At 41.4% G+C, this 27,755-nt stretch overlaps 1 protein-coding gene across 3 annotated transcripts; it reads left to right on the plus strand.

Annotated features, from left to right (window-relative positions):
• Positions 1 to 709: 709 nt before the first annotated feature.
• On the plus strand, positions 710 to 27,755 carry NREP (neuronal regeneration related protein). Of its 3 annotated transcripts, none has more exons than XM_036886900.2 (5): positions 710 to 795; positions 1,151 to 1,192; positions 2,502 to 2,564; positions 22,802 to 22,876; positions 26,012 to 27,755. In XM_036886900.2, exons 3-5 carry the CDS (start codon positions 2,562 to 2,564, stop codon positions 26,135 to 26,137), a joined length of 204 nt encoding a protein of 67 aa, XP_036742795.1. In that variant the 5' UTR covers positions 710 to 795; positions 1,151 to 1,192; positions 2,502 to 2,561; the 3' UTR covers positions 26,138 to 27,755. The 3 variants fall into 3 exon arrangements, with proteins under 3 accessions (XP_036742795.1, XP_057348674.1, XP_036742796.1); XM_057492691.1 differs by lacking the exon at positions 710 to 795 and adding an exon at positions 816 to 958; XM_036886901.2 differs by lacking the exons at positions 710 to 795; positions 1,151 to 1,192 and adding an exon at positions 2,138 to 2,294.

Genomic DNA, 27,755 nt, shown 5'->3' on the forward strand with positions numbered 1-27,755 from the left:
TCCAATTTTAAAAAGTACAATTTCAGTGGGGCAGGGAGTGGGGAACACGCTAAACCCTTCAGGGGAGGAGAAAGGAGCACGAGGGGAGTGTGTCTTGGGCGGATCACACCAGGTCGCAGCTCCTGCTGTCACCGCACGCCTGCTTGTGTGTGCACGCGTGTGTGCCCGGGTTCCGCGCATGCGCGCGCAGCACGGAGCTCAGCCCTCGGGGAGCCGGGACCCCGGGCTTCCTCGCGGCGCCCTTTCCCGGCGGGGGCGGTGGGGCCGACCCTGATCATTTGCAAACGTTCGCGGTGCTGGCTGAGCGCGCGCGCGCGCGTGTGTGTGTGCGCGTGCGTGCGCGCGCGCCCGTGCAGCGGGCACCATTTTCTGCTGCGCTCGGGACAGGCACATAAAAGGGAAGGCGGCTGACGCCCGCCGCCGTCCTCTTTCCCTCAGATGCCCTCTGCCGCAGGTTTATTATTACAGTACGGGCCGCGCCGCCTCTCTCCGGCCCTGGCGGCCCGCCGGGCTGTGCAGCGCCCTGGCCGCCTTCGCTCTTGGCGCGCCCCCAAACCGCCTCCTCCGCCTCCTTATTTGTCTGAAAAGCTGCCGCACGTCGAGGCGGAGAAGCCCGCCGGGGGCGGGAGGGGCAGGGCCGGGGTGTGCGCGCCGGGCTCCGGGGGCGGGGCCGGGGCGGCGCGGCGCGCTGCGGGCCCTTTGTCCCCCGGGCTCGGCGGGCGCGGTGGGGGCGGCGGGACGCGGAGCGCGCGCTGGCCGCCGGCCGCCGGGCCCCGAGTCGCCGATTCCTGCCGAGTAAGCAGTCTGGCCCCTGCGCGGCCGCACCGAGGCAGCGAGGCTGGGCGCTGGCGCCGCGCCAGCCCCGTCAGAATTAGCTCATTGTTCACTAGCACACTAGCGGCCGCGGGAGAGGGAGACTCTTAGAGAAAGACACACACACTCCTGGAGAGAGCGCGAGGCAGGGAGACCTTCCCCTCTTTCTTTCTCAAGGCTGCACTTCTTGGAAGTGGAGCCGGTTTGGGTTTTGTTTCCCCTCCTCCTCCCTCCTCTTCCTCCACCCCTGTCTCCTCCCCCTCCCCCTCTCCCCTCACCCCCTCCCCCAGCTGTCTTTCTAGCATGATGCCCTTTTTCATCCACATTTGTGTTTCAGGTGTAGAGAGGAGAGAGTGAGCAGGGAGAAGGGCTTTTGTCTGTAAGTATATGCTATTCCCATCCGCGGCCGGGAGCGCCGCTTTCTCTTTTGTGTCGATTTCTTGCCTTTGCTCTTAACTGGACCCTTCAACCCTGCAGAGTTCATGCTTCTTCCCTCTAAATTTTGAAGAGCTGAAAGCGTGTACCTTGGAGAAATTCTGGCATTTTGGTCCTGCTGCATTAAGGCTGGAATTTAACTTGGGCTTTTTTTAATGCACAAGTTAAGAGGTAGAATTCTTTGGGGAAGGGGTGGGGTTTTTTTTTTTTTTGCTTGTTGGTGTGGTTAATTTTTGTTTTTCTTGCTCATAAAGCATTGTTAGGAACTGTTTTGTTTCTTTGCATTAGATGCACTTTGGTGCATGCGACCGCCCCCCCACACCCCTTTTACTAAATGATTTTGTGCCCTTCCATCCTTACACTTTATTACTTCTTCAACGCTGTTGACGCTGCCAAGGATCTTTTCGGACATTCGATCTTGCAGCACTTTTTTCTGCATTTTCTTATAAAGCAGTTTAACTTTGGGGGAGGGAGGGCTTAAAAATAAATGACTGATTTTTGGCTTGATGATGATGATAATCTGATTTGCATTTTTCTATGTCTATAATAACATTACAGGAAAACTCTTAAGAGCTTATGATACCCTGTTGGAGAACTTTTAGTTTCTCCATTCATCTTAATTTTTGCCATAACTAATGTTAACAAAAGAACTGTGTTCTGATGACATAAAGGTTGAGAGGAAAATCACTGCAGCATGTAGATTAATGTTTATTTTGGTTTAGGGAGAAGGGCATAATGGTGTGTATTTCTGACTTTTTTCCCCCCAGTGTAGTTTTTTTTTTTTTAAACATGGAAGGTTATGTAATGCAGTGCCATTTCCAAAAATATCTGCTCTGAGGCATTACACTCCACCGTGGAAGGCTGATTCCTATTCTGCTGTCTTGATTGCAAATATACTGCCAGTAGTATGTCTGGGAACAAAGAGCAGCCAGAAAACAATCTATTTTTATCACTTGGTTCTACTTTTAAGTTGCTAAACCATTTGAACGCCTGCAATTTAAAGATGAACCAAACACTAAGAATAGCCCAGGACTCTGCAAAGCCAGGTATGAGGAATTCCTTTGTCCCCTATTTAAGCCTGTACACTGGGACAGCTTGGAAAGCTCTTTCAGAAGCACCAGTGGTTACAGTAATTTGCCATGTAACTTATCTTAACCACAGAAAATGGTTGTCCATAACCTCTAAACAGGCATTATTCATTTGCTAACCTGTGGTGAGGTGATTTGTCTACTGTATTTAAACATATTTTGCAGGTTGGTCTCCCTGGACTGTGGAGAAGGAGGTGCAAGGCCAAGACTGTTAAGACTCTCAAAATGGTAAGAATTGGTCATCAGAGAAGATTCTCAGCTTCTTATCATTCTTTATTCTGTGTAAATGTCAACCACCCACCTTCATCCCAGCCTCAACCGCTCATTGTTCCTACCCCATCTGACCTTTAAAAGGGTCTCTCTCTAGTGTGTGGGAGCTTTCCAGTACAGCGATTTATATGAATTGGATCTGGTGAATGAGATCTTTTGATTTTTCAATCATTTTGAATAGAAAACTGAAATTCCTCTTTCAGAAGTACAGATTTATTTAACTTGAACAACAGAAACCGTTCTGTTCTTTAGGAAGAGTGATATGTTGTGACATGCATGGAAGAGGTTGCACCAGTAGGGCTCAGACAAAGCAATGGATCTTAATTAGAGAAAGCCAGAACTTACCTGCAAAGTAGGCACCTATGTCCAGCTTATCAAACAGCTACAGTTTCTGCTGTCTTTAAGAGCAGTATATTTGAAGAGCATGGACTTTTAATGTACTCTATTGTGCTCAAATATAATGTTATTTTCTGTTGATTTATAACTTCACTTATGAGAGACATCTGCTTAGTTTTAGCATAAAGCCAGTTATCTGACAAATGAAAGTGTTAACAATTTCTGATGCGTATGATCCACAGAGAAGGCAGTTTAATATTTGAGGACTGATTAAAGAACAAGATGGAATACACATTAAGCAGATAAGTATATTAGTCTTCGATGAAAAACTTCCTCTTTGGAAATAAGGTTGAACTGAAAAAAATTGTAGAGATGTCATGAAAACTTTTCAGTCAAGCACAGCATGTCCTCTTGCAGATGTTTATACTCTTTAAAACACCTCTTTGCCCTTAGAATGTGTGATTTCCAAATTTAGTTTTAATTTTTTTCTTTTAAACTGAGGGTGGAATTTAATGAATCAAAATAGAATCTGATACACTTAATGTTTTCTTTGAGAACAACCCAAGCATAAGCTTCCAAGGAGAAAAATGAATCAGGAGCAATTAAATGAATTCAGTTTGAATCCTATTAACACAAGTAAGCTCTTTATTTTTTGTGTATGCCTCACCTGTCATCTCAACAGGTGGGTGTCAAAGCACCAAATAAAATAGCTCTTGCTACATCTTAGACTGATAACGACCAAATTAGGGAACTCAAGATAGAAGGGCCAAAGAGGTGAACAGAAAACTAAGCTAATCATTGGGTTTTGTGCAAATGATTCCTAACTTGATACTAAATTCCTAATTTGCCATCGTGATAGAGTACTAGGGTGGTAATAAAATGAACTACTGCCAGGTATTTTTGTTCATTTAATTAACTTTTACTGTGACTTGTCTCACCTTGTCTTCTAGCTCTTTATCCCAGACCCTTACCCTCTATGTCACCGTAGATAGACCCTGAAGGTTCATGTATGTTGTAATAAGTCAGGTGACCAGTTTGGTTAAACATAAATTTGACCACTGACCCTGCCAAAACTAGCCCTATAGATCACGCTCAAAGAGAAAATATCATGTTTCTGTAGTAGTGAATGGAATGAGCTTTGTGGAAGGCAAGCATGTGTGCCAAATCTGAGAGTGAAAGTTGGAACGATTTGAATGCAGAAGAGCAAATTCAAATTATTATTCCATGTTGTGAATTTCTTACAGTTGTTGTGTATGTGGGATGGCAGCATGAGAATTCACAATTTGCTGCTCTTGGAAGGATTTTTGCTCATGGAAAAATTCTCACAACTTTTTGGTGATCCTTTCATCAAGATGTCAGTCCCTTTTGGCACAAGCCCATTGCCTGAAATGAAACCACCGACAGTTATTGTCTGTGGGTGATTCCAAGTAACTTTCTAGCAATTCTCTTATTCCCAGAGGTCTGAGTTCTTAAAAGTCTTTGCACAAATTAATGTAAAAAATGTTTCCATTATGTTTTTTCAAAAACTGATATTAGAGATGTCTTGCACCTTCTTTTCTCCTTTTTTGGCACAATGGAGTTATTTTCTTTCCTTGATTAATTCCTTGAGGAATTACTTTGCTGCTCTCTGTAACTGTCTTACTTAGAGTAAATCTTAGTCCACATACAGTGGAAGGTATTGCTAGGGAAGCAGATTTATCACCTGGGCACCTCTAGGAAATACATAAACATGACTTTTATGTTAATCATGTATTTTTATTTATATAATTCAAAACACTAAAGAGGATCTAATTCCATTGTTCTTAGTCTGTTTAGTAAAGGGTTTATTCCAAGAAACAAATTTATAATAAGCTCATTCCAGTGTTACAAATTAACTGTAGACTCCAGAATTCAAAACAGATTCATTATTTAGACATCTTACATATCCTAAAATGATAATGTTGCACAATGATAATTTGAAGACACTCAAGAATCCTAGAGTGCCTTTTGCATTATCAAAAAAATAACAACCACTTTGTTGATTCTGTGAGCCACTAATCTCATTCTATTTTGTGTATGGGACTCCTTGTGCACAACTCCAGGGGGCGCCATTTACATAGATTACAGTGCACTTGAGGTTGTGCAACTCAGAGGAGTACTGTTAAAAGTTTTAATTTTGAGTGTAGTTTCCTGTATCTTAGCTAACCAGAATATTCTTTTCAAAACCTTGTTCCCCAACTTTTGAAGTGTTTGAGTAAACATGTCCTTCTCCAGTTGCCTTTTTTATTTTTATTTTTTATTTTATTTTATTTTATTTTTTTGCAATTAAGATATTGTGTCTGAAGAGATCTTCAGTATTTTTTTAATTCATATTTGGCTTTTTGCTAAATTTTAATTTCAAGGATTATATTTTATATGGGTCCTTTATATTTACTTCAGTGTTTTATTTTAAATGTACTCGCTTCAGACACATCAATAAGAAGATACTTAAGAGTGAGCAGATGGTCTTATTAAATAGTCTGAAAAAATAAATTATTTAATCCAATGTCAATGTTCAGTCCTGAGTTTCAACATGACCGCCCTCCATGCAGTAAACCTGCCTCTGAGCATGTGTGGGCCAGGGGCTCACAGTGGCATACCCATGGGCTCATTATGTTTTAACAGAAACCTAGGAATTGGGATAATTTAAGTTCTCTCTAAGGCTGATGCTGAGCTTTTCAAAAAGATGAGTTGACTCCATTGTGCTGTTCATAGAGCTCTGCTTTCTGAATAGTTAGTGAAGTGGCATTCATAGGCTACAAGGAGACTCTTTCAATAACCTCTTCATTAACAGAAGGTTTTCTTGTTTAAAGAAAAAGACAAAAATTGAAGAGGGATGAGGTCCTATCGGTAACTGTGCCCATTGGGCTTTCGGATGTAAATTTGCAAATTGCTCAGTGACTCTTGATTGGGAGATAGCGCAGCCTATCTAGGAGGGGAACTGTGAGTGGTACTGTCTTCTCTTGCCCCAGGCCTTCCAGCACAACTGGAGGGGAGGAGTGGGGAATTGTTTGGGGAACTAGGACAGCAGGGATGATCCCCCTGGGTTTAGCCCGTGGTCTAGCCTCCTCATGAGCTGTATAAATATTTCAGGCAGGATAAGGTATTTGAGCAGTCTTGGAATAAGCAGCCATTCAAACTATCATTCTATTTTAACCTGATAAAAATTTCTTAAAAACTTGTATGCAAATTTGATCATCATAAATACACTAAAAGAATTCACTTTAAGTCCTAAGATGACTGCTTCTAAAATAGGAAAATACACTTTTAAAATACGAATACTCTACTACTAAATCAAATTAGTAACCTCCAGATTAGAGTTTTATTCATTAAGTATTCCTCTATAGTGGGCTGACCAGGAGCCTTAGAGTGAACTTCCGTGGCTTCCTTGGTCTTGCACATACTTTTGCTAGTGCTGTTCCTGGCTGGAAAGCCTTTTAAGGCCTTATCCTCACAGCCAAAGTGAAATGGAAGGCTTAGAAAATTATCTGAATAATTATGGTTAAAACAAAAAACAAACGTTTATGCCAACTGATTCACCTTGTTTATTCAAAGTGTTGGTGGAATAATGTAGGAGTAGGAACGATTTGCCTGAATTATCTGTATTAATTCCTTTGTTATTCAGGTTAAGACTAAGATTAAGGATATCTTATCAGCAAATCCAATCTGAATACATCAGAGGAAAATGCACCAAATGTACATGGACTATGGTATCTTGGTTGATCAAGATACATTAAAAGTCTCCAATTTCAAATTGCTCCTTTGCTTTGAATTGGAAAACTAGTTAACATAAATCTCAGCCCACATCTGTAGAAATTATAGTTGCTAAAAGTATCATTTATTGGGTCTAAATTTATCTGAAATGGGTATTTCTAAACATATTTTACACCTTCAAGAATTTCTCATCTCAGTAGTTTAAAGAATAGCAGTGATCCTGAAATTGATCCACTAGTGCATGAGGAGAATTAGCAGCTCTAATTGTTTGGGATCCAAACATTAGCATGACTCTTGACTAAATTCGAAATAGCAATTCAGTTACTGTAGCAACAGCATAGTATTAACCCAGTAGAGCAGTAGATTAATCTCTTGCATTATTCGTTAGTTGGATCATATGCATTTCTTTCATTAACCAACTAAATTATTGGTTTCCAGAGGGTTTATAAACTTCATATACAGTGTTTAATAAAGTATTAAATATATGTTAGAAGCTCAATAAATATTTGATCTATGCATCCTAATATCTGTTAAGTTGAACTTTTAAAAAATTAATCCTTAATGACTTAATCATCTTTAGTTTTGGTGAGCTGGAAGAAATTTGTATTCTTACCTTCTAAAGGGCTAGGAAGTTGAAATGAATATAATTTTAGTTTTCACAGCATATTATTTTCCATTATTTATTAAAAGAAGAAAAAAAAAGTTGTGGTTAAGCTGAAAGCCACTTTCCAAGAAGAGTGGCTTGCAATTGCTCGCCCTTATCAGCTTTTAGACTCCAGCTCTGAGCAACATGATGAGCTGCTAGCTCTGTAAGTTTGATCCAGCTGTGGTACTCAAGGCTCACAGCAACTTTTCCTGCAGCTGTATAAGTGCCCTCCAGGATCTAGAAGGAATTTTACTCTCAGTATTGGAACTTTAAAGCCCCTGCTTATTTCCAGTATAATCTGATTCTGTGATACTATGAAAGTGACCCCCCAAACACAAAGGTGCCATGTCTGAAAAGTATTGAAGACAATGGGAAGAGTTAGGAGGGTTATGCATCGATTCCCATGTCTATTGAACAAGTTTTTCTTGAGCATTTTATTTGTGCTCAGTTCTTTGCATTATGGAACATGCACACTAGGCTTATGCCCTCAGTGGGTTTATATTTTAGTGGTGAAAGGAAGACCTACATGCATGGCAAATTTAACAGTGTAAAGCAGTATAATCTAGTGCTAAATTGTAAGATGCCAAAGAGGGATAAGTTATTGAGGACTGGGGACTGGGAATTCTAGGGGAAATCTTTTCTTAAGGAGGTAGAAATTAAGCTAGGTACAGAGATGGCAAATATATAGCATGTATGCCACCACTAACTCCTGCTACCCCTGTGGCAGACATTGCTAATCAACCTTGACACTTATTATTATTCATCCTGAATATGATTTCAAAATTCTCTATATAGTGTTCCATTAATAATTGGTTGGAGTTGGCACAAAATTTGAAACCTAGAAGTGGACTGTTTGTTCCTTTAGAGCAGGTACTCTGCCTTCTGAAACCTTTTATCCCTTGGGCTTAGCACTAGTACTTAGTAAATATTGAGTGAATAAAGAATTAAGAATATTTGGGTAGGTTTAGATAAGAGAGAAACATATTTCAGATAAAAGGAATACATTAGAAAGGTATGCTTGCAAGAGTGAGCATAATGCATTTTACTACAGGCACTAAGGTCCTCCTGCCTGTTTGGGGCCTCTGTGCTGTCTAGGACAAACCTCACAAAACCTGTCAAGGACTTGAGGTGCCAAGCCACAGGAAGCCACTGAGCAGGCATCTTATGAGGCGGCTGGAGGCTCTCACTCAGGTTCCGTGCCTGGTGACTGCACCACGGCAGAGAGCGCACACACTCACCCACATAGCCCTCCTGGTTAGCTGTTAAGCTTACTTTCTTGCTGCCTCTCACTCTCCTGGGGCTGAGGTGCAGTGGAGAGAAGGAAGGTCCCTAGTTAGAAGCAATTGGAAAGAATGAAGGGATCATGCTTTACCTCTTTTTCCTGAGAAACTGGAAAAGGGCAGCACTTCCCCTGGCAAATTCCAGCAGGTTCATCAGTGTCCACTTGGCCAGAGAGGGCGTGGCTGCTGTGCCAGCTGCCCAAAAGGAGGCACCACACTTCCCTCGGTGTGGCCAACTGGGTGTAGCCATTTGCTAATCAGTTGCATCCACATGCACCCAGCTGGTTCTCACTCCCCAGTGCCTCCTGATGGGCCAGACATACTTACTGAAAACTCAAGCCAACACTTACATCATCATCATAAAATTGTTTACAGTTTGAGGCCTACCAGCTGTTACTAATTTAATCAATAATCCAGTAACCATCTAAAGGAAATCTCACCACGTACACAAGTTGGGGAAAGCCAAAGCCAAGAAGGAGTTTTCTGGAATTTCTTCTGGATGCAGCACAGACTCCTTCCAACCTTAGAATACAATAGCTGCAGGATTTTCAACATGAAGTGATCTCACTTCCTCTTTTAGCCTCTTCAGATGAGGTTGGACTTGCCTCTGATTCTCTCAATGAAAGTGACATAGGTAAGCATTGATCCTGAATCCTTCATGCTTACTCCCAACTCATACTTTCAAATCATGTTTATTTCAGCTTCGGCATTTACACCTTTAGAAATTTAATTTCTGTGGCTCAGCAGCCTCCAAAAACTATGGGTACTAATCTTTTGTTTATAGCCTTGATGGAGTATTTTTTTCTTAGAAGAGTCAGGCCATTGTTATCTAAAGCGGCTCTAGGACTCCCTCCTGTGCCTTTCTTTACTCAGTCCTAGGAAGAATGCTTCTGACAAGATAAAGCGGTTCTTCTGGACTGAATTTAAACAACTCCTCTATAGAACTCACCCCAGCACATCCATCAGGAATAATCTCATGCCCTGTACATTTAGCACACAACATTCTATTTCTAGCTGGCTTATTTCTTAGTTTTTCTACCCCAACAATTGTAAACTTGAAACAAGAGCATTGACCCCTAGTAAGTGAGTATCATTCCTCTCCTTTTGGTAGAAATTGAGGCTGTAAGGCCTCATTTTTTTCATTTTCTTCTATCAGCAGGATGGTGAAATCAGATGTGAAAAAGATTTATCATTGAGAGGGAACTGTAGAAGATCTAGTGAGTTGATTGGCATTCTCTTTCCACAAAGTGGGAAGGATACCCTAACCTTCATTGACATGCTCTAATGGGAACTCAGCACACGCCCCACATCTGTGAACACAGTTTGATGGCTGCTCCAATACCTATCCAGGATCTGACATATCCTTAGTGATCAATAAATGTCTGCAGAGTACATGCATGAGTCAGTGGTCATGGATTTGTGGAGATCTGTTATTTCTGGGCAGAACCAGGCGGCTTTCCTTGAGATTGACAACTAGCAACAGCCCAACACTTTGCAGAGCTGTGATAGCTCAGATTATAAAATTTATGGCCCAGGAAATGAGATGACCACACATAGATTATGGATTTACTACGGAAAAGCCCTTCTCACTGAACACTGAAGAAGGCTTAATACTAGGGAGGTAAGAAGGGAAAGTTAAGTGAAATAAAAGCACATTACAAAGACAACTCCTAAATTCTATGCTCCCTTCTTTCACACTTTGGACCAAGGAGGTTCTGAGAGAGTCCAGAAAGTTAGTTTGGAATAGTCAGCTGAAAGAGGACCCTTTCAGAGTAGAGACATACATCTCATCCAGAATGTTGGCTGTGGGCGCAGTGCACACAGGTGGTTAGTGGTGTTTTTCCAGCACTGGCGCGGTTTGTCCCTGCATCGGATTGAGGCTGCTCTGATGGTGGAGTATAACCTGCTTTGGTGTCACAAGGTAATGAAACCTTCCTAAATAGAATTATTGCCTGTTATTATCTGAGAATGGTTTCCATTCTAAGCTTTCTGCCTTAAAGTGTTATGATTATCTAGCTGGAGATATTTTTAAACCCTTGATTTGAGACTGCTCATTCAGCGTTCATTCTTATAGTTTCGTAAAGTACAAATATAACTCATGTTGGAAAAGGAAAAGGTGCATAAGAAAATGTGGCCAATGAAAGGAAAGTCTGTTTGCCCTTTTTCAGTTGAAGTTGGGAACCCAGAGCCGTTGATTGGAAAGAAAGGAGAATAGCCGAAGTCATTGCCAGTAAAAATACAAGGCTAAGACCTGTACCAATAAGTAGTTAAAACAAGAGGCAGATTCACAGGGTGCACACGGGCTTTGGCACAGCCGCCCAGCCCCAGCTCTCCTTCCTTCTCCGCCCCAGCTTGCGCTCAGATCGCCATCACACACCACTGTCCTTTGATTACTGGGGCAGGTAACAGCCTTCCTGTCTGAATTGTGTTTGATACAATTCCAGTAGGGAAAAGTACTGCAGTTCAGTGGCCGAACAGGGAGAAATGCCCAAAAGTAGTTGTGTTTCAAATGGGTCCAGGCCTCTTATGGACATTTTTATTGGGTAAAGTCAGTGTCAGTTATAGAACCTGTTTTTGGGCTGGAAAGTGTAGAAATTAGAAGATACTGCATCTTTGGCAGCCAGTATTGTGAACTGTCAAGGAAAACCTAGAGTCTCTAGTTAGATGGATAAAACTTAACTAAGATACTTATAAACATGACCCAAGTAGAGGTTGCTATTAAAGATTTTTCCAAGAAGTACTGTTTCATGGCCTTCGTTAAGTCACTGTAGTGAAAGTCACCCCAAAGGCTCATTGGTACCATGGGCTGGAAGTCTGTTCTTGCGCACATTTGCCGGGCACTGGCTGAATCTCAGTGTCTCAGTACCTGTGGGCTTGGCAGCACGTGGTGGGTATTTAGCCCAGTGCCTGCTACACTGTGGGGACTCGGTTAATACCAGCTGAAAAGAATGAAGTGTGCAGGGAATGGACCCAATCTGAAACGTGAAACAGTGGGCCTTCCAGTTGTTTGTTGTACAGTTAAGAGAATTAGAATTTCGAAAGACAGATTAGTTAACTGGCCCACTCCTTCCCTGGATAGACATCTCAGAAATTGGTGACTTAGTGCTAAAAAACTTTGTGAAAAAGGTGTTTGCTACTTTGGCACTTTTAACCAAAACTAATGGGACATACTCTTTGATAAGATGCTAATTCTGTAGGATTGAAAGCTATCTACTGAATATTTAGTACTTCACAGAAAGTAAATACTTGGTAAATACCTCTTGATTAATTGATTGGGTAATTGAAATTACATACCCAACCTACTTCTGACAATACAGCACCAAAAATTCTGCCCATGTCTTCTCTGTGTCCTTCTCATCTTCATAATCTTGATCCTCAGTTACCCGGGTTTGACTGTTTCTGAAGCCCTGCTGCTCTGGACTATAACCGAGTCTCCGTTTCATGCTGCCCTGTGGACTGCTGGATATTTGGCTCACTTCTTGATAATAGAATCTTAAGCTGTTCTGATCTTGTCATCAAGGTCTGGAAGCCAGGTCTCCACATATTTTCATTTCATCTTCATTAAGCCTATTCTTTCTTTTTTATTTTATGGGGACTACTTTTTAAACTTTATCATATGAGGCTGATCTCTGAACACTGGACACAATCAGTTTAATCAGAAATTCAATTAAATTTGATTTTTGGCATACAAACAATTCATCTGATAATTAATGTGAATTTTTACTAAATTGATCAGTTGTTCTTACACTGTTTAGACAAAGCCAGAGGGACACCTTATCTGTGTGATTGAGTATATACTCTACATGCAATCTGAGGATCTAATACTATTTACTCTGTTATTTGTTATTTGGTTCCTTCACGATGGTAACAGCTAACAATCAGCTTGCTACCCCATTTTCATTTTACCATTTTTCTGTCTTTAGAACTGTCTGCATTTCTACTACATTAAAGTCTCCAAGTGGAGTCAGGTTAAATTTGTTTTTCTTTCTGAATTACCATCCCTGGTACTTTTTGCATTGCCTTTCTGGTCTAATAAGTATTTATTTTCTTCCTCCTCAATTAGGATCACTTTATATTTTCATGTAGCATAAGGTTTGTATATCTGCAGATAATTGACAAAGATAAGATTTTAATTCCCCTGTAGCTAAGCAGTTTGTTTTTAAATTGACTGAAATGCTGAAAAGCAAAGTTAGAGTGAACATGACTGCAACTGCATTAGGTGAAAGAAAGCTGTTCTGAAGTAGATTATCCATTCCTAGGCTGTCTTGAGTTGTTTGAGAGCTTTTACTGAGACCATGTCAAAATGATTTGGTTTCTCAGCAAACGCCCTTTGTACTTAGCTGTAGTGATTGCTAGATATTTGTATTGTGCTGATCATTTCCTCCCAGGAAAAACTGAAAAATGGCAAGACTGTGATGATCAGTGTTGCTTGGATTTAATTAGATCCAGTCTTAAGGCAGCCATGCCAGAATTGCTGCTCTAGGAGGAGTCTTTCCTCAGCGACTGTACAACACATGGACTTTACAACACTGGCGAACAAACCCTTTGTGCTCTCAAACAGTGCTAACTGGCTTCTAGGTAAGTTATTTTTGAAGGGCAACTATTTATTAGAAACACAGATGCCAGAGCAACAGATGTTTCAAGAAAATTTTTTCTATTAGTAGGTGTCAGAAATCCATCTAATTTCATCCTAAGGGCACTAAGCGCAATGGTCCGTTTCTACTTGGGGAATTCTATGTGGACCCCAGCTGTCAGGGGGCCTCGTGGTGGCACTTCAGGTGGCTCTGGGAAAACGGCAGAGAGGATGGATGCCGGCCACCTGCGTTCTCTAAGAGGCGGAGCTTGACTGGCATCCTGCCTTCTCCATGCTTGGTCCTGTGACCTTGGGCAGCCTCCCTGACTGCTGTCCCTCAGCATTCTCTGAGTACGGTGGTGAGGATGAGGACAATGGCGGCCAACCTAGGGCCACTTATGAGCTTGACCCTGTTGCCAGCGCCACACACATTGATGCATTTCATCCTTGCAACAGCAACAACTGAAGAGTAAATGAGAGCACTTGGAAAGCGCACCCCAAATTAAAAAGCTAAAAGTTACAATGAACCCTAGCATGCATTTCCACAGAAAACTGTGGGTCCCCACATTTACATACTCTGCCTGGGAGCTTCCCACAACTCCTGTGTATTGCTCATAGTTCTCCTCCTTTGGAGAAGTGTAGTTTTAATAATTGGCTTACAACAGAAGACTGAGGGTGAGGAAGACCAAAAAGGTGTGGTGGAAGTACATTCTTCTTGGCGAATGAAGGTCTAAGTTTCCAACACTGTCTTTTTCACATCTATCAGAATGTAAGTGATCCCTTTTCCAGGGAACGTAGCCTCCACACCTGCATCCCTTTCACAGTTATCTTCACAACTCTTGAGGTATTTATCTCCACGCTGACTCCCAGCCCTGAAACACCTCATCAGTCTGGGTTGGCGGCTGTCTTCAGGTCTTCTCTGCTCCCACAGTTTGCCTGACTGAACCCTCACCAGCCGTATCCTGAATTGGACCATGTGCCACCTAGAGGGGTTGAAACTCCAGGCGGTGTACAGGGGCGCATCTGTCTTCAGCTTACTCTGTTCTTGTACTTGCAGTTTTTTGCCTGTTTTCATGAAGGACATGTTATTGGAAACACCTTTGTGACCTGAGAACTTGTAACATGTGGGTACAGATCTGGCTGTATTTTTCCATTTTTTTTTTTAAAGCCAAACTTCTTACAGGATCATCAACTAGCCTCTGACTTAAACTGATTTTTAATTACATCCACTTTCCCTCCAAATTTGGTGATCTGTTATAATGCTCTTTGCTGTTGAAGAGATATCAGTCTTTAAATGGCCAAGGCAGTGCCAGACAAGCACTGAAATGTGAAATGACTTTTGCTAAATGCTGAGAGGTTTGCAGCTGCCAGCAGAAGAGGTTGCATTGATGGAAAGAGTGACTAGTTTCTTTGGAATGAGCACTTTGGGAGAAAATGCACATTTTCTGGAAAGCTCAAGCTTGCACATGTCAGTAAGAGGAATGCTTTGAAATGTCCACAAACCTCAATAGCAACTGGCTATCTCATTATCCACCCTGACCAAGAAAAATCCAAAATCCTTCTGTCTGGATAAATAAATACTTCTCTCACAAGCCTTTGACTGAGGGCTTTAACAAAAGAAATGGGATTGTTGAGGACTTACTCATCCATGTTGCTGAAAATTTTCATATGATTTTAATGGATAGCACAGTAATTTTAGGACAAGTGGAAAGAAAAAGCATTCTTGGTGAGTAGAAATCAGACTTCTTATAGTTCCTTGAAGGTGAGACCCAGCATACCTAAAATTATTTAAACCAGCTAATAAAAGTAAGTCTAGATGTTTCCTATTAATACTGGAATGTGCTTGGAAAAAGCCCTGCTAACTCCAGATCTCTGGTATTGGAAAGCTTATCAACAGCATTACTTTCATTTGTGGCAGATAATACTGTTCAAAAATGCACAAGTACAGTTCAGTATATGGGGCGACGGTAGTTTTTCTTTTTCTTTTTCCTGTCTCTGTCCTTCCTTCCCTTCCTTCCCTTTTTCTTTCCTTTCTTTGCCCTTAAGAGTAGAAGAAACATCGCGAGATGAAGTGTTTTTAATGTCCTGATTACAAATGAAAACTAATTTATATAAGGGAATAAGGTGGTCCAGACTTAGAACTAAGATGTGTTAAGTAAATATTTACTCTGGTTCCACTCCAGGGAGGTAAAAGATTTTATAACATATTTGTTGAGGTCATGGGGGCAAGGAAAAGCTTATGCTGTGCGTAAAAGCCTGAGGAGCCTTTTTTGCTGCCAGTTAACAAAGTCCAGTATTTTTTCCTGCTGAAAAGAGCAAACACCTTGTTTTGTGGCCTTTACTTCCTTATTGTTCATTCACAGAGTGCTTCATCTCAACCAGAGCTTTAAAAAGCTCCTTTATTTTTTCTCCTTGGTTTGGAAAATCTCAGATACCCCAAAGGAGATTTACTTTCAAGCTTTATTCTTGTACCCTTCCTCCTGGATTGCTTTGGGCTGTTATCAGCGGTTTGAACTTTATTTTGTCTTCATCACTGAAAAGAAAAATCACCCATTAAAAGTCAATATTTGAAGTGTTGAACTTAATTCCTTGAGTCTAGTGTACAGTTTGGCTCTGATTACTGTACCAGGCTGACCTCCAGCCCGGGGGAGGGTGCCTTGGCAGAAATCTGAGAATTCCTCGATCAGTAACTCCCTTTTTTGGATTTATGGAGTCTTTACGTGAACTGCGTTGTGTTGAGCATGTTCCTGCTGGAAAGGAATGAGACTGGGATGAGAGGAAGAGTTCTCACAAAGTAGACGTTTGCAGTTGACCTTAATGTTCACTGCGCTCCAAGCAGCCAGCTGCTGCTCCCTGCGGTGAGCCGCGCCATCCAGACCCGGAAAACGCCACAAACGGTTTGAAACAGTGGTGAAAGAACAAAGCTGTATAATGCTGTTAAAGCTTTGTGCCTAGCTCCTGACTTGATTCGTTGCTCCTCTTGAAAATCTTTGCTATTATTCTTAGAAATCAAACTTTAAAAGACTCAGCAGCTAAACAAGCAGAGCAGTGTATTTGGAGCAGAGCTACTGTGAAAGCTCTTTGTGCCGACGATTAATTTCACATGTAAACACTTTCATTTTGTTGCCAGTGAGGGGGTTTCCTTTTCCTTTCTCCGTCTAGTTGAAATCTAGAAATAAAATCCCACAGCTGTCAGGTTCCCACATATTCACCAGCGGCCTCTCAAGACGGCTCTGCAACAGGCAGAGTGAATTCAGAGGATTCCACTTTTGAAATCTACAGAGCTTATTTCAGACACCCCAGCTCACAAAGTAAAGAATTATAAATCTTTTGCCTGCCTGACATGTAACATAATCTGCTGCATAGAATGTTAAGGAAACGTGGGCATTTTCTGTGCCCATAGTGGAGACGTATGCATTCCAAGCGAGCTAATGCCAATGAGCTTTGAGCTTAACCAGTTTCTGAGTTCTCATCCTCTTCCCCACTGAACCACAGTGGCCTCCCTCACCCCCGTTTCTGTAAGGTAAGAACTTGTCAGGCTACGGGAGAGCCAAGAGTGTCAGCAGATGTTGTAATACAGCAGTGTCCTAAAAGGCCATCCTTTCCTTTCTAGCAGGCGAGTGTTTATGGCTGAGTGTAATGGTCCGGTGTTTGTAATGCTTTCCCGGTAATTATCCATTGTTCCCCACAGCGAGCATGCGTGTGTGTGTGTGTGTGTGTATTTAAGTCAGGTCGTTGCATGTTTCTCTTAGTTCCCACACCAGAATGTTTGCCAACTCGGGCGCTGACACTTTGATTCCACTTTCCGGAATGTGCAGAAGTTACATATATTAGCTGAAGGGCCCATTGTGCTGCACGCTGGGCTTTTTGTCTTGGGTTGCATACATTTCCTCCACTGTGTGCCTCATCTCCAGGCGGCAGCATCGGAAGCGTTAGGCAGAGCTCTAAGACAAGGTCTCTGGAGAGACAACTCAGTGCATCATCTTTTGGCACCATCTAATCTTTGATGTAATGTTGTTCAGAGAAAATGATCCTTGTAACTCATTTATGGTTTCAGTTTACATTCTGCCCTCTCACATGACTACAACACCTGGGAGCAGAGCGGTTTTTGAGGGAGATTCTTAATAGCGCCACTTCAAAAGGTGTTCACAGAAATAAAGTACATGTATTTGCACATAAATTCTCCTTGTGTTAAAGTAGTCGGTTTCAGCACTTCCCAGCCAATTAGGCAGAATAGAACATATACACATGCAGACATACACACACATGCAGGCACACACACTGTTTAATTGGCAGAGAGATTATGAAATATACTCCTTTGCTGCTCCAAGAATTAATTATGCAGGTTGGACACCTGCTGCCCTAGTCAGTTTTCCTAATTGCAAGGGGTGGGCACCTATCCTTGTTAAATCATAAAAGAGCCATGTGTGTGCATTCTTTAAGCACACAGAATTCCACCAAGAATGGGAAATAATATAATTATGGTCATTAACAACCAAGCCATACAACATCTCCATAGCAGATTTCTGATGTTAACAAATTAAGTAAGCAGCATATAATGTATGTGGTATATTTATGCTCTCAATAAAGTCAGGACTCTACCTTTGAAGATCATTCCCATATAAGAGTCTCCCTCAAGAAATATTGCTAAAGGCAGCAAGTATACAGAGGAACATACAAATTTAGAAACAGGCAATAAGTAGATATAATTCAAATTTTACATGCAGTGTAGTAGAAGTGATGAGAAACATAGTGACTAGACTGGTTCTATGTGTGATATGCCATTGGAAAAGAAAATAAGTTTTGAAATGAAAAGCCTAAAAGAGGTTAAAAAAGAATTGAAGTGGTAATGTAGTTTGCATTTTTTTAGGACCTTGCAGGAAGGGTCTCTGATGTTCCTACATTTCATTTTTCCTATTTGGATACCAACTAATAGTCACTGGCAGTCTAATTACCCTACAGACTTAGAAAATGAAGTTACTTTTCATGATGCATTATCCAGAGGGTAAAGTGAACCTTGAAAGAAAGACGAGGAAGATTTAAAAAGGCAAAAACCATGAACATTTTATTTTCAACTCATATGCCATGATAGACAATTGAAACTTAAATACCCAACAACCAAATACATTTAAGAGAATCAGTGAAAATAGTATGTTTTCATTATTATTCTGTATTTAAATATATAATGGGTTTAAATATAGTAAATATACTTAAAGCAAGAAATTGGTTGTACCTAAGAGTTGCTTATGGATATCTAAGTACACGTCTGTCATGATGAGTGTATTTAAACTAGTGGAGTTCTTCATGTCTGTTCTGTTGTTTTTAAACCTAGTCATCAGTGAGATAAAGAAGCATTAATATATTCACTGACAAGTGTAAATACTTACCTTTTCCAGAATTCAAGCACATTCTCCAATTTAAAACAATACATTTTTCCTTCCATTCGGTATTTTCACAAACACAATTCACAGAATGTTTTCTTAACTGTTGAGGGTGTAGCTGGCTCCTCAGATTCCTGACTTCTGAAAAAACAGTGTTCTAGAGGGTTTTGAGGATTTTACTTGAGCAAGAAAAGCAGTTGTTTATTTTAAATATGAAAGACAGTTTTTTAAAAACCATATACTTCTCTTGTGAAGATTAAGGCAAACTTGGGTGTGCTTGTTTAATAAAAGAATACTTTTGAGGTATCCTCACATGTAGTAGCTAGAACGCTTCAATTCCAGAGATGTACTCCACCACCACCAAGAGAGCAAGAACTCAGTGAAAGTTAAAAAAGAAAAAAATGTAATTGGTCTTCACGTAAAACACAAACTTGAATCCAGAAAATTGAATGAATGTGCTCACCTTTGGCACATCAGTTGACTGGTACCAAGAAGAGTGAACAGATTTAGGGTCCAGCAAAAACAGAGGGACTCCAGAAGCACAGATCAACTAGTCGGTTCTCTGACCTGCTTATTAGCAGCACTCAGCAGCCTCAGTCACAGGCCATTGTCACTTGGTAATATTCTGAACTAAGTAAAACTTGAGGACACAGCAGTCTGCAGGGGTTGAATTTGTGTCTTTACTGCTGTGGCCCCTGTGAGCTGCAGCTGGTGGGCGCTTTCCCACATGCCCACTGCACCCACCCCCTTTACCTTCTGTCTCCTTGGCTTGCATCTGGCACGTCAGATGCCCTCAGTTCTGCTCACTGCACTTCACTGCCCCTGTTGGCAACACTATTGGATGTTTTGCCAAATGGTGGTTTTTTTTGTCAGTTTTTTAGTCTGTTGATATGTTCCAACAGCTGTTACATTTGACATAACCTATGCATTTTTTTTTATTGCACTTCAAGCACACTGTATTAGTTTGCTAGGGCTGTCAAAACCAAGTACCACAGGCAAGGTGGCTTAAACAAAAGAAATGTATTTTCTCACAATTCTGGAGTCTAGAAATCTGAGGTCAGGTGGCGGCAGGGTTAGTTTCCGCTGAGGCCCATCTCCTTAGCTTGTAGGTGGTCTTCTCTCTGTGTCTTCACATGGTGGACCCTCTCTGTGCTTCGGTGTTCCACTTTCCTCCTCTTATAAGAACACCAGTCATCCTGGATTCAGGCCCATCCTGATGACCTCATTTTAGCTTAACTACCTTTTTAAAGACCCTATGTCTTTTTGAGTCACGTTCCGAGGTACTGGTTAGGATTTCAACATAGGAATTGGGGGGATGGGGAGGTTGGGGAGTTTGGGGTACAGTTCAACCCATAGCACACACTTGTAAATTGATCTTTTAGGAGGTCTGTTACCCTGCTGGCCCCCTCCCTAAATTTGAGCTCCTAGAAGGCAGGAACTCTATGTCTTTTCTTGCAATCCCCAGAACTTCAACAGAGTCCAGCACATTGCAGGGCTGTCACAAACTCATGGTGAATGAATGCGTTGACAAAGGTATTCTGAGTTACTTGAGAGCAAGATGATTGTCATGCATCTTTTCTCCTGAGTCCTTCATTTTGGAGTCTCAACACACCACAGGCATAAGAGAAAACAGAGCTGTAATGTAGGTAGCATATATTTCCAGAACTTCTACCACCTTTTTCCAAAGCCAAAAATAAGTTTAAATAACCCCTTTAGATTCTATGTCCAGGAATATGCTGTGTTCTTAGAGACCAGCAGAAGAGGTTTTAAGAATGCAGCAGACTCCTCTATCCCTGTCATTTTTGGCTTAATGACTCTGAAGGAGAAGGGAAGACTTTACCACAAGGAAAGTGACATTTATTTTTCCTAAAGTATACAATGATCACTTCATGATTCAAGCACTAAAAAATGCTAAACATTAGAAATGTCCTTGGTCAATTTGTGGCTAAATTAATATGTTTCGAAAGAATGAATTTGAGGCAGGGGACGAAGTGTCCTTAGGTGTGGGCTTTGCTGTTAGATACTCATGTTCTCGAGGTCTTTGGCAAAAAAAAAATCATTGATTCTTTTTCTTAAAAAAAAGAGAAGTTCTTGGAAAACAAATTGTAAAAATAATAATTGCTGAAGCAAGGTAATTTTCCCTACTAATTAGATTTGGGTGGCTGTATTGATGCTTTGAACCTAGAAGTTAAATACTAAAGCAGTGTCATTTTCTTAAGGTAGAACATCACAGAAAAGTACAAGAACACAGACATACATTATTTGACTTTGCATTTCATTGCATCCCTGTGCCCACTAAGTTTTTGCATGTACTTTTATCATTTTTGGTGTATAATGGAACTTATTTCTCACTAATGTGTATTATTTTTAGTTGAACTGAAAGCATGCTTTTAAAAGTAGTAATGTAGAAATGTAGTCATTTTATATAAATGTATATATTAAGTGAACTTACAGTTTGATCCCATTTTGGGGTCTCCTAAAATGAATCCCAAATTGGGATTTTGTGTGCTGTGACTGTTTTAAGCCTTATGAAAGCTTGTGTATTTTATATCACAATTTTGTGTTCTTTACCCATTCCTTGTTAAAGGAAATGTTGGGGTGGCTTGGTGTCCCCAGCTAGGCAGATGGTTGAATTCTCTCCATAGGAGCCAGGGAAAGCTGGGCAAGAAGAAAGAGTTTGGGACTGTGGGAACCACTTGGTCCAGAAAGCAGACACAGTCCAAAACCAGAAAATAGGTCCAGGTCTTGCAGGAGGAGCTTGCATTTAAAACCTGAATGTGTGTGGTGACTGTGGACTGGTGTAATCTTTAAAGAGAGATGGTGGGCAGTTTGCTTTCTAGGATAAGTGAGGGTGTCAGGATAGTAGGAAGAAGTTTAGAATCTGGAAGCCTGGTCTTACCCTACACCGACTGGACTTCGGGCAAGTCAGGTGATGCCTTTGAGTCTCTCTTTGTTCATATCTGTGACGATAGGGCCTATTCACAATCTTGTCAGGATAAATTAGGTAATCATTTATGATGTGCCATTAATGTCACTGGAGTCGAGTAAAGGTAGTTACTATTAGACTGTCCCAAAGAATCAACACAGCTGTCCACATGTCCTACCTCAGACCCCTCAACTGAGTGGACCGATTGGGACATTGAAAACGTTACAGTGAGCACAGTGAGGAGGCTACAACACCTAGTGCTTCCAAAAACAAGAGCACCATATAATCTGTTGCTAGCCTATTAATGTGGTGTGATTCTTAATATTATTTATTAAATGTGAGGCTTATTTACAGCACTTGGAGAATCAGAGCTGGAGGGAATTTTATCTAATTTCCTCCCCTCGCTTTAAGCAGGACAATATCAAATGAGAATTAGCCTGAACAGATGGTTATTAGATTCTGTTTCTAAATCTCTCAAAGAAGGTACCACTGTTTTCCTCTCTAAATTCTTTTAGTACTTTGACACTTCTTTTGCCAAGTTTTCCTTATAGCTGACCCAAACCTGCAGTTAGAATTTAAGCCCTAACCCCTACTTCTGCCCTTCCAGAGATGGAGAACAGCTGGTCAGCAACTTTCTTGTGATTATAACCCTTTGTATATTTAAGGAAGAGTTACTCGGTTCCACTCACTGGCTCCGCCTCTGCCCACCCCTGCCCCCACCCCCAAATCCATCAGCTCGCTTTCTCTGAATCATTCACAGCGATGCTGCCCCCATCTCTCTGCCCTCCCATCAGCTGCTTTACTACTTCCAGGCAGCTGGGCAGCTGTCAGCGACCAAATGGGCCTGAGAAGAATGCCTCTTGCCTTCCTCCGTATACTTTGTGCATCCCAAGCCTTCTAATAAACGATCAAGATAATCCCTAATGGCGTTTGATGTGTGTGTGGCACATTTCTCTCATATGCGTGGACTTTGCCAGGATACTTACCATAGGTTGCTCTGAAAGTTAGGCCCCCTTGCTGCTTGCTTTGCTCAGCCAGTTGTGCCATGAGGCTGCCACTTTGCTTGCTAGAGATTGCTTTGATTGATATCTGACCCCTATTGGACTTCATCTTGGAAGACATTGAGCAAAAACCCTCCTGAGTGCAGTGTACAGTCAGAAGCACACTAGGCTAACAGACGTGATGGGCTTCCCCTGCACGCCAAGCCACAGTCAGGAAGTTAGTGAGGCTGAGGGGAATTGAGCTCGTTAAGTTCATCCCATGTGGTTTCAGAGTGGAGCCTGTTTTTAATCTGAATGTGTGTGCTTTTATGTCTCTGTAGGTTTATTACCCGGAGCTCTCTGTCTGGGTCAGTCAACCATTTCCAAACAAGGAAATGGAGGGAAGACTTCCCAAGGTAAGATTTCTAGCTGCCATTTTGTGAATTTTGTTTCAATTTAGTAGCCTTTTTTTACAAATTAGTTATTTATTTTTCATGTTAATATCCATTATATTTTAATAAGCCATTAACCCAATACTGTTATGACATTGGAAATAACATGTACCAAAAGGAAATTATATCCTAAGTCCCATGACTCTTAAAATTCACATTATCTTCCTTTCAACAAGCTCAAAGTCCAAAGCAAATTTTCTTTTAAGATGGATTCAATTTATCAGATGCATATTTTACAGGTTTTTAATTTGTTCTATTCCTGAATGAATAAACTCAAATATGATGATCAATCTTAAACATATAAGATGATGACCATTTTGCCTGGTAATAGGGCCTGACTGTCTAATAAGGTTACCCTTGAAATGAAACAGAAATAACATAAAAAATTGTTATAGTTCGTTCTTCTAATTTTTAGGCCTCTAGATATTTTCTATAAGCATGCTTTCATTGTTCTGACATTGTTGGTGTGACAATGCTCTGCCTTAAGAAAACTCATAAAATTTTAGATTTGGGCACCATTTTAGAAGAAATAACCCAACAAAAGCATTTACCAGTTTTTACTGTAGATACCTTTGGACTTTGCCTGTTAGGGTAAATATCAGTTTGACCTTAAGCAAGAGGATTGTACTTTTTACCACTGACCTTCTGATTTTGCAATTAATAAAGAAAAATAGAGTTCATGGAAGAAAGAATTTCCATTTAAAAGTTTCCTAAGTGTAATTGGCCAGTGATGAGGCCTTCCCAGGTATAACCAATATTTCAATGTTTGAAACTCTTTTTTTTTTTTTTTTTTTACAATAAATGGTTTCAGCAATTCCCTATTTTACAGACAGGCAGAATTTGAAGAGATTGTGTCAACTGGCAGTTTGCACCAAAAGGAAACAGTTCTAAATCATTCTTAATCTTTCAGAGAATTTCTGAAGGTCAGGGTTGAAATCTTTGGCAGGAAAGTAGGTGAACAAAATGATTTTTACCCTTCCTGAACTCGACTTGTGCTGATCTTGTGGAGTTGGAGTGGAAGTGAGCTAAAATGCTGGAGCTTCGCTTAAACACACCCATGCCGCACCCCCACCCCGCACACCATCCCCCTGGCAGTGGCACTATGACTCTAGACATTCTGCACCGGACCAGCTTGGGGCATGATGCCCCTGAGCAGTTGAGGGTGAGATGTGATAAGGGAAGGGGCAACGGAGAGTAGAGTCTTTTCATTAATCCTGGCCCCCTTCAGGAATCTGTGGTCTTCTCTTTGATGCTGGTGACATCAGCTAGAGGGGCAAGACTAGGCAAGTTCCTCACAGAGGACAACAGGGCCGCCCTTCCCTCTCCGAAGGCCAGTCCAGGTCTTGCCTACACTGAGACATGCTCCAGAGGGTTGGCACAATGGGTCCTGAGATTCAGGTCTTTTGTTATTTTAAGTTCTTCCTCTCCAAATATGTGAATAATATTTTAAGTGTAATATATTTGTCCTTTTTCCAACAGCTTCCTTCTGGAAAAGCACATCTTTGTATAATCATAAGAAAGATAGCACTGACTTATTTGGTCCCAGACACATGACTGAGTAACTGGGGGATTCTTATACTTAGTCTTCAGCAGAGGGAGTTGTCCAGCTGGTGGGGGATCAGTTCTGGGGGCACCCGGGAGAACCAATCTCTGGGAGCCACTGGTCTCACCTGTCCCCCTCCTCCTCTAGCCTTTAGTTATGCACATTCCTCAGTCCTGTAGGGACTGTTGTGTATTAGATGATGGAGGAAGATATCATTATTTTTGCCTGAATTCTCCTAAGGCCTGACTTCTGGAGAAGTAAGACATCATTGTGTCCCCTCTTCCAAATACCTCCTCTGTGAGCTGCAGAAGCCTGACATTCCTTCTGTGCAAGCAGAAAGACTTTGTTCTTTTTCATGGGTATTTGGGCCTCAAAAGAGAAAAAATAGTAAAAATGGTAAACTCAAATCTGAAATCATCGCCTCACATTTTTTTTTCTGGAAACACCTCTCTCCAAATCACCCAGATCCCACCCAGCAGTTCATTTCATTTTGTTGTGTATTTACCATGAAGGTGTAAAAGATTAGTAAGACTGAGAGTTATATAGAGACAGACTAATGTTCTATATACTCACTTCTCAACAGTCAGTCTAAATTGAAGTAAGCAATTTTAAGGGCAGCCATGTACAAAATATAGTTGTTGAGTGAAATGATGTTTATGTTTTCCTTCCTGGCCTGTGACAATTAGCAGCCACTGAATTCTTTGTTTGTCCAAAACCTAAGTTTGTGCTAAAACAGGTTGATGGGGGAGGAGGAATGAGCCTTACTTTAAAGGCACCAGGGTTACAGTGGATTTCTTTTTTTAAGTTTTCTTCCCAAGGGCATCTGAGAGATTATCAGTCACCTTGTGGCTGGATTACTGTAGTCAGAAGCCTGAAACCTCACTTGGGATTGTAAGGAGAGACTTAGACTGGCCCCCATCAGTCCAAATGAGCTGAATCTGTCTTGTGGCCTTGGTTTGGCTCTAACCTCACCCCAACCAACTCCACACCATTTCCGTCCCAGACATGCCCACCTTTTGTACCACTTCTGGATTCTCATCCTAAGGCCCACATGGACTGTGCCAGTTACTTATAGAATAAGCCATGCATACATTACATTTGTGATATGCTTTTAAATATTTGTATTATATATTAGAAAACAGGCAGGTGTCCTCCTTCAACCAAAGCCACTGAGCCTTTTAAAAATACGTCTCTTAACACTGCCACAAGCACTTCCTATGCAGCCTCATGTCAGGCCCTCTTGATACTAGAAACTCCTCAGAAACCCAGCTGTGGGGAATGCTACCTCCCATGTGGCTGGGTGTAGCCATCAGAGAAGCACTTGATGCTACTGTGGCCAAGGAGGCTAGTGTTTAATTACCTCATGCCCCCACAGACCTAATATTTACATTCAGGTGAACTGTGTTTAATATGTAAACTCTGTTTGCAAAACTTTGGAGTTCAAGGATAAAAGGCAGGAGGGAGAAACAAAAATGTTCAAATGGTTTCAGAAGCATGACTAAGTATGTCTTGTTTTTGTGTCTGTCTGCCTGTCTGCGGGCCCTTCTGCTTTTCAGGGAAGACTTCCTGTCCCGAAGGAAGTGAACCGCAAGAAGAATGAGGAGACTGAGGCTGCCTCCCTGACTCCGCTTGGCAGCGAAGAACCCCACTCCCCAAGAATCAGTTACCTCCACTCTTTTTAATCGTTAACACCTCCATTTGTATTACATATGGTGTATGGGTATTGATGAGGTCATGGTATCATATATGGGATTTTTTTCTGTGTAAATCATCAAGTATAAGAAGAAACTATGGGACTCTGAGCCTTGCTTTAGAGAACTTCCAGTGGACAAATAGGTATCATCAAACCAGTTTTTAATCATTCTGACTCAAGTGAAAACGCTCAGAATTTCACACTGTGAATCCACGTTTACAACCTTTACAGGTGGGCCTTCAGGCCTGGTTCGCTACGACAATGTCTTCCACAACTCAAACTCTCACAGCTCTCACACAACCGGTCCACTCCTGCCTTTTCACTCACACAGCTCCCGACTGCTTCTTGCAGAGGCTGAGAGTCCCCATTTTTTTTTTTTTCATTTAGATGTAACAAGCCTAGTAGTTTATGTTCATCAATTGTCTGTATATCTCTATATTTTATCCATGTACTCTTTTGATGTATAGAAGTAGTTCGAAACTCATTGTTTCCTTGTGGTAAGTGACTGAGATGCTGCCACAGGACCTGAGACACTGATGAATGGTGCTATTTTGGACTTTCAACATGCTCCTTGGCGAGGTAGCTCTGATGGAGTTATTTTTTATTTCCATGTTCTAAGAAGGTGTTGGTACTCTGTTTCCCTGAATGTCGTCCTCTAGACTGGATTGACCTGTTTTCCTCGTGTCTTCCGTGTGGCTTTCTTCTTAAGCGTTGCAGGTTGAGCGAATGCTACCAGAGAGCGTGAGGGGCCCACGTGTCATTGGCTGGCCCTAGCGGACGCAAGTCGCTAGGGCGGGAGCAATCACAAAACTGTAATTTACTTACCAAATCTCTTCCTTTTGGTAGCCTCGCCTGCCTGACTTAGAGAAAGAAAAGCAATAATTTGACAGGTGTTCTTAGGTGTCTTTTGGTTCTTTCTGTTGGAAGGGGGTATTTGGGGAAGAGAGGGCAAACTCTTTTTTAATAAGTGCCCTCTGAAAAAAATCCAAAAATTAGGCACCTGAGTAGAAATCTGAAAGTGACACCCTCCCCAAAAATTAGGTAGGAAAACAATGTCTTTACAAAATAAGAAAATAGAAAAAGGCAGAGCACTCTTTTTCGGCAGTTGTAATAAGCAAGGTGTAGATTTTACATTTTTGTCCTTGCTCCCAGTGAAATGGATAAACAAAAAAAATCAGACAATACCATCTACTCATGGAATGTTGTTGTTAGCCAGTCTGAAAGCCCGCCTTAATTTTTATATAACTGTCTTTCAGCTCTTCCTTTGGCAGGGCAGGCGCTGTTCTGAGCTCTTCTGCTTCTGACTGTTGAACACCGATGATGCATGCGCTGCATTTCTTCATTCTCTTCTCACTCCCCCATTGGCCTGAGTTGCTCGTGCGTCCTTTCCCTCCCTCCTTTGTTAGAGTAGGTATACCAGCTGTGTAAATAGAGCAAGAAAACAGTATTCTGCATCTGTGGCATTTCTGTAGAGTTGCAGTTGTGTACTGCTGAAAACGCAGGCTTTTGTAACAATGTGATCTTTACTGATGCACTCAAGACAAGTACCCAACGTATTTTAGCTATTTTAGTAGTATTTGTTCAATAAATATGCAAGCTGTAAGGTA

The sequence above is a fragment of the Manis pentadactyla genome, chromosome 2 (assembly GCF_030020395.1).
Source record: "Manis pentadactyla isolate mManPen7 chromosome 2, mManPen7.hap1, whole genome shotgun sequence".
Classification (NCBI taxonomy): domain Eukaryota; kingdom Metazoa; phylum Chordata; class Mammalia; order Pholidota; family Manidae; genus Manis; species Manis pentadactyla.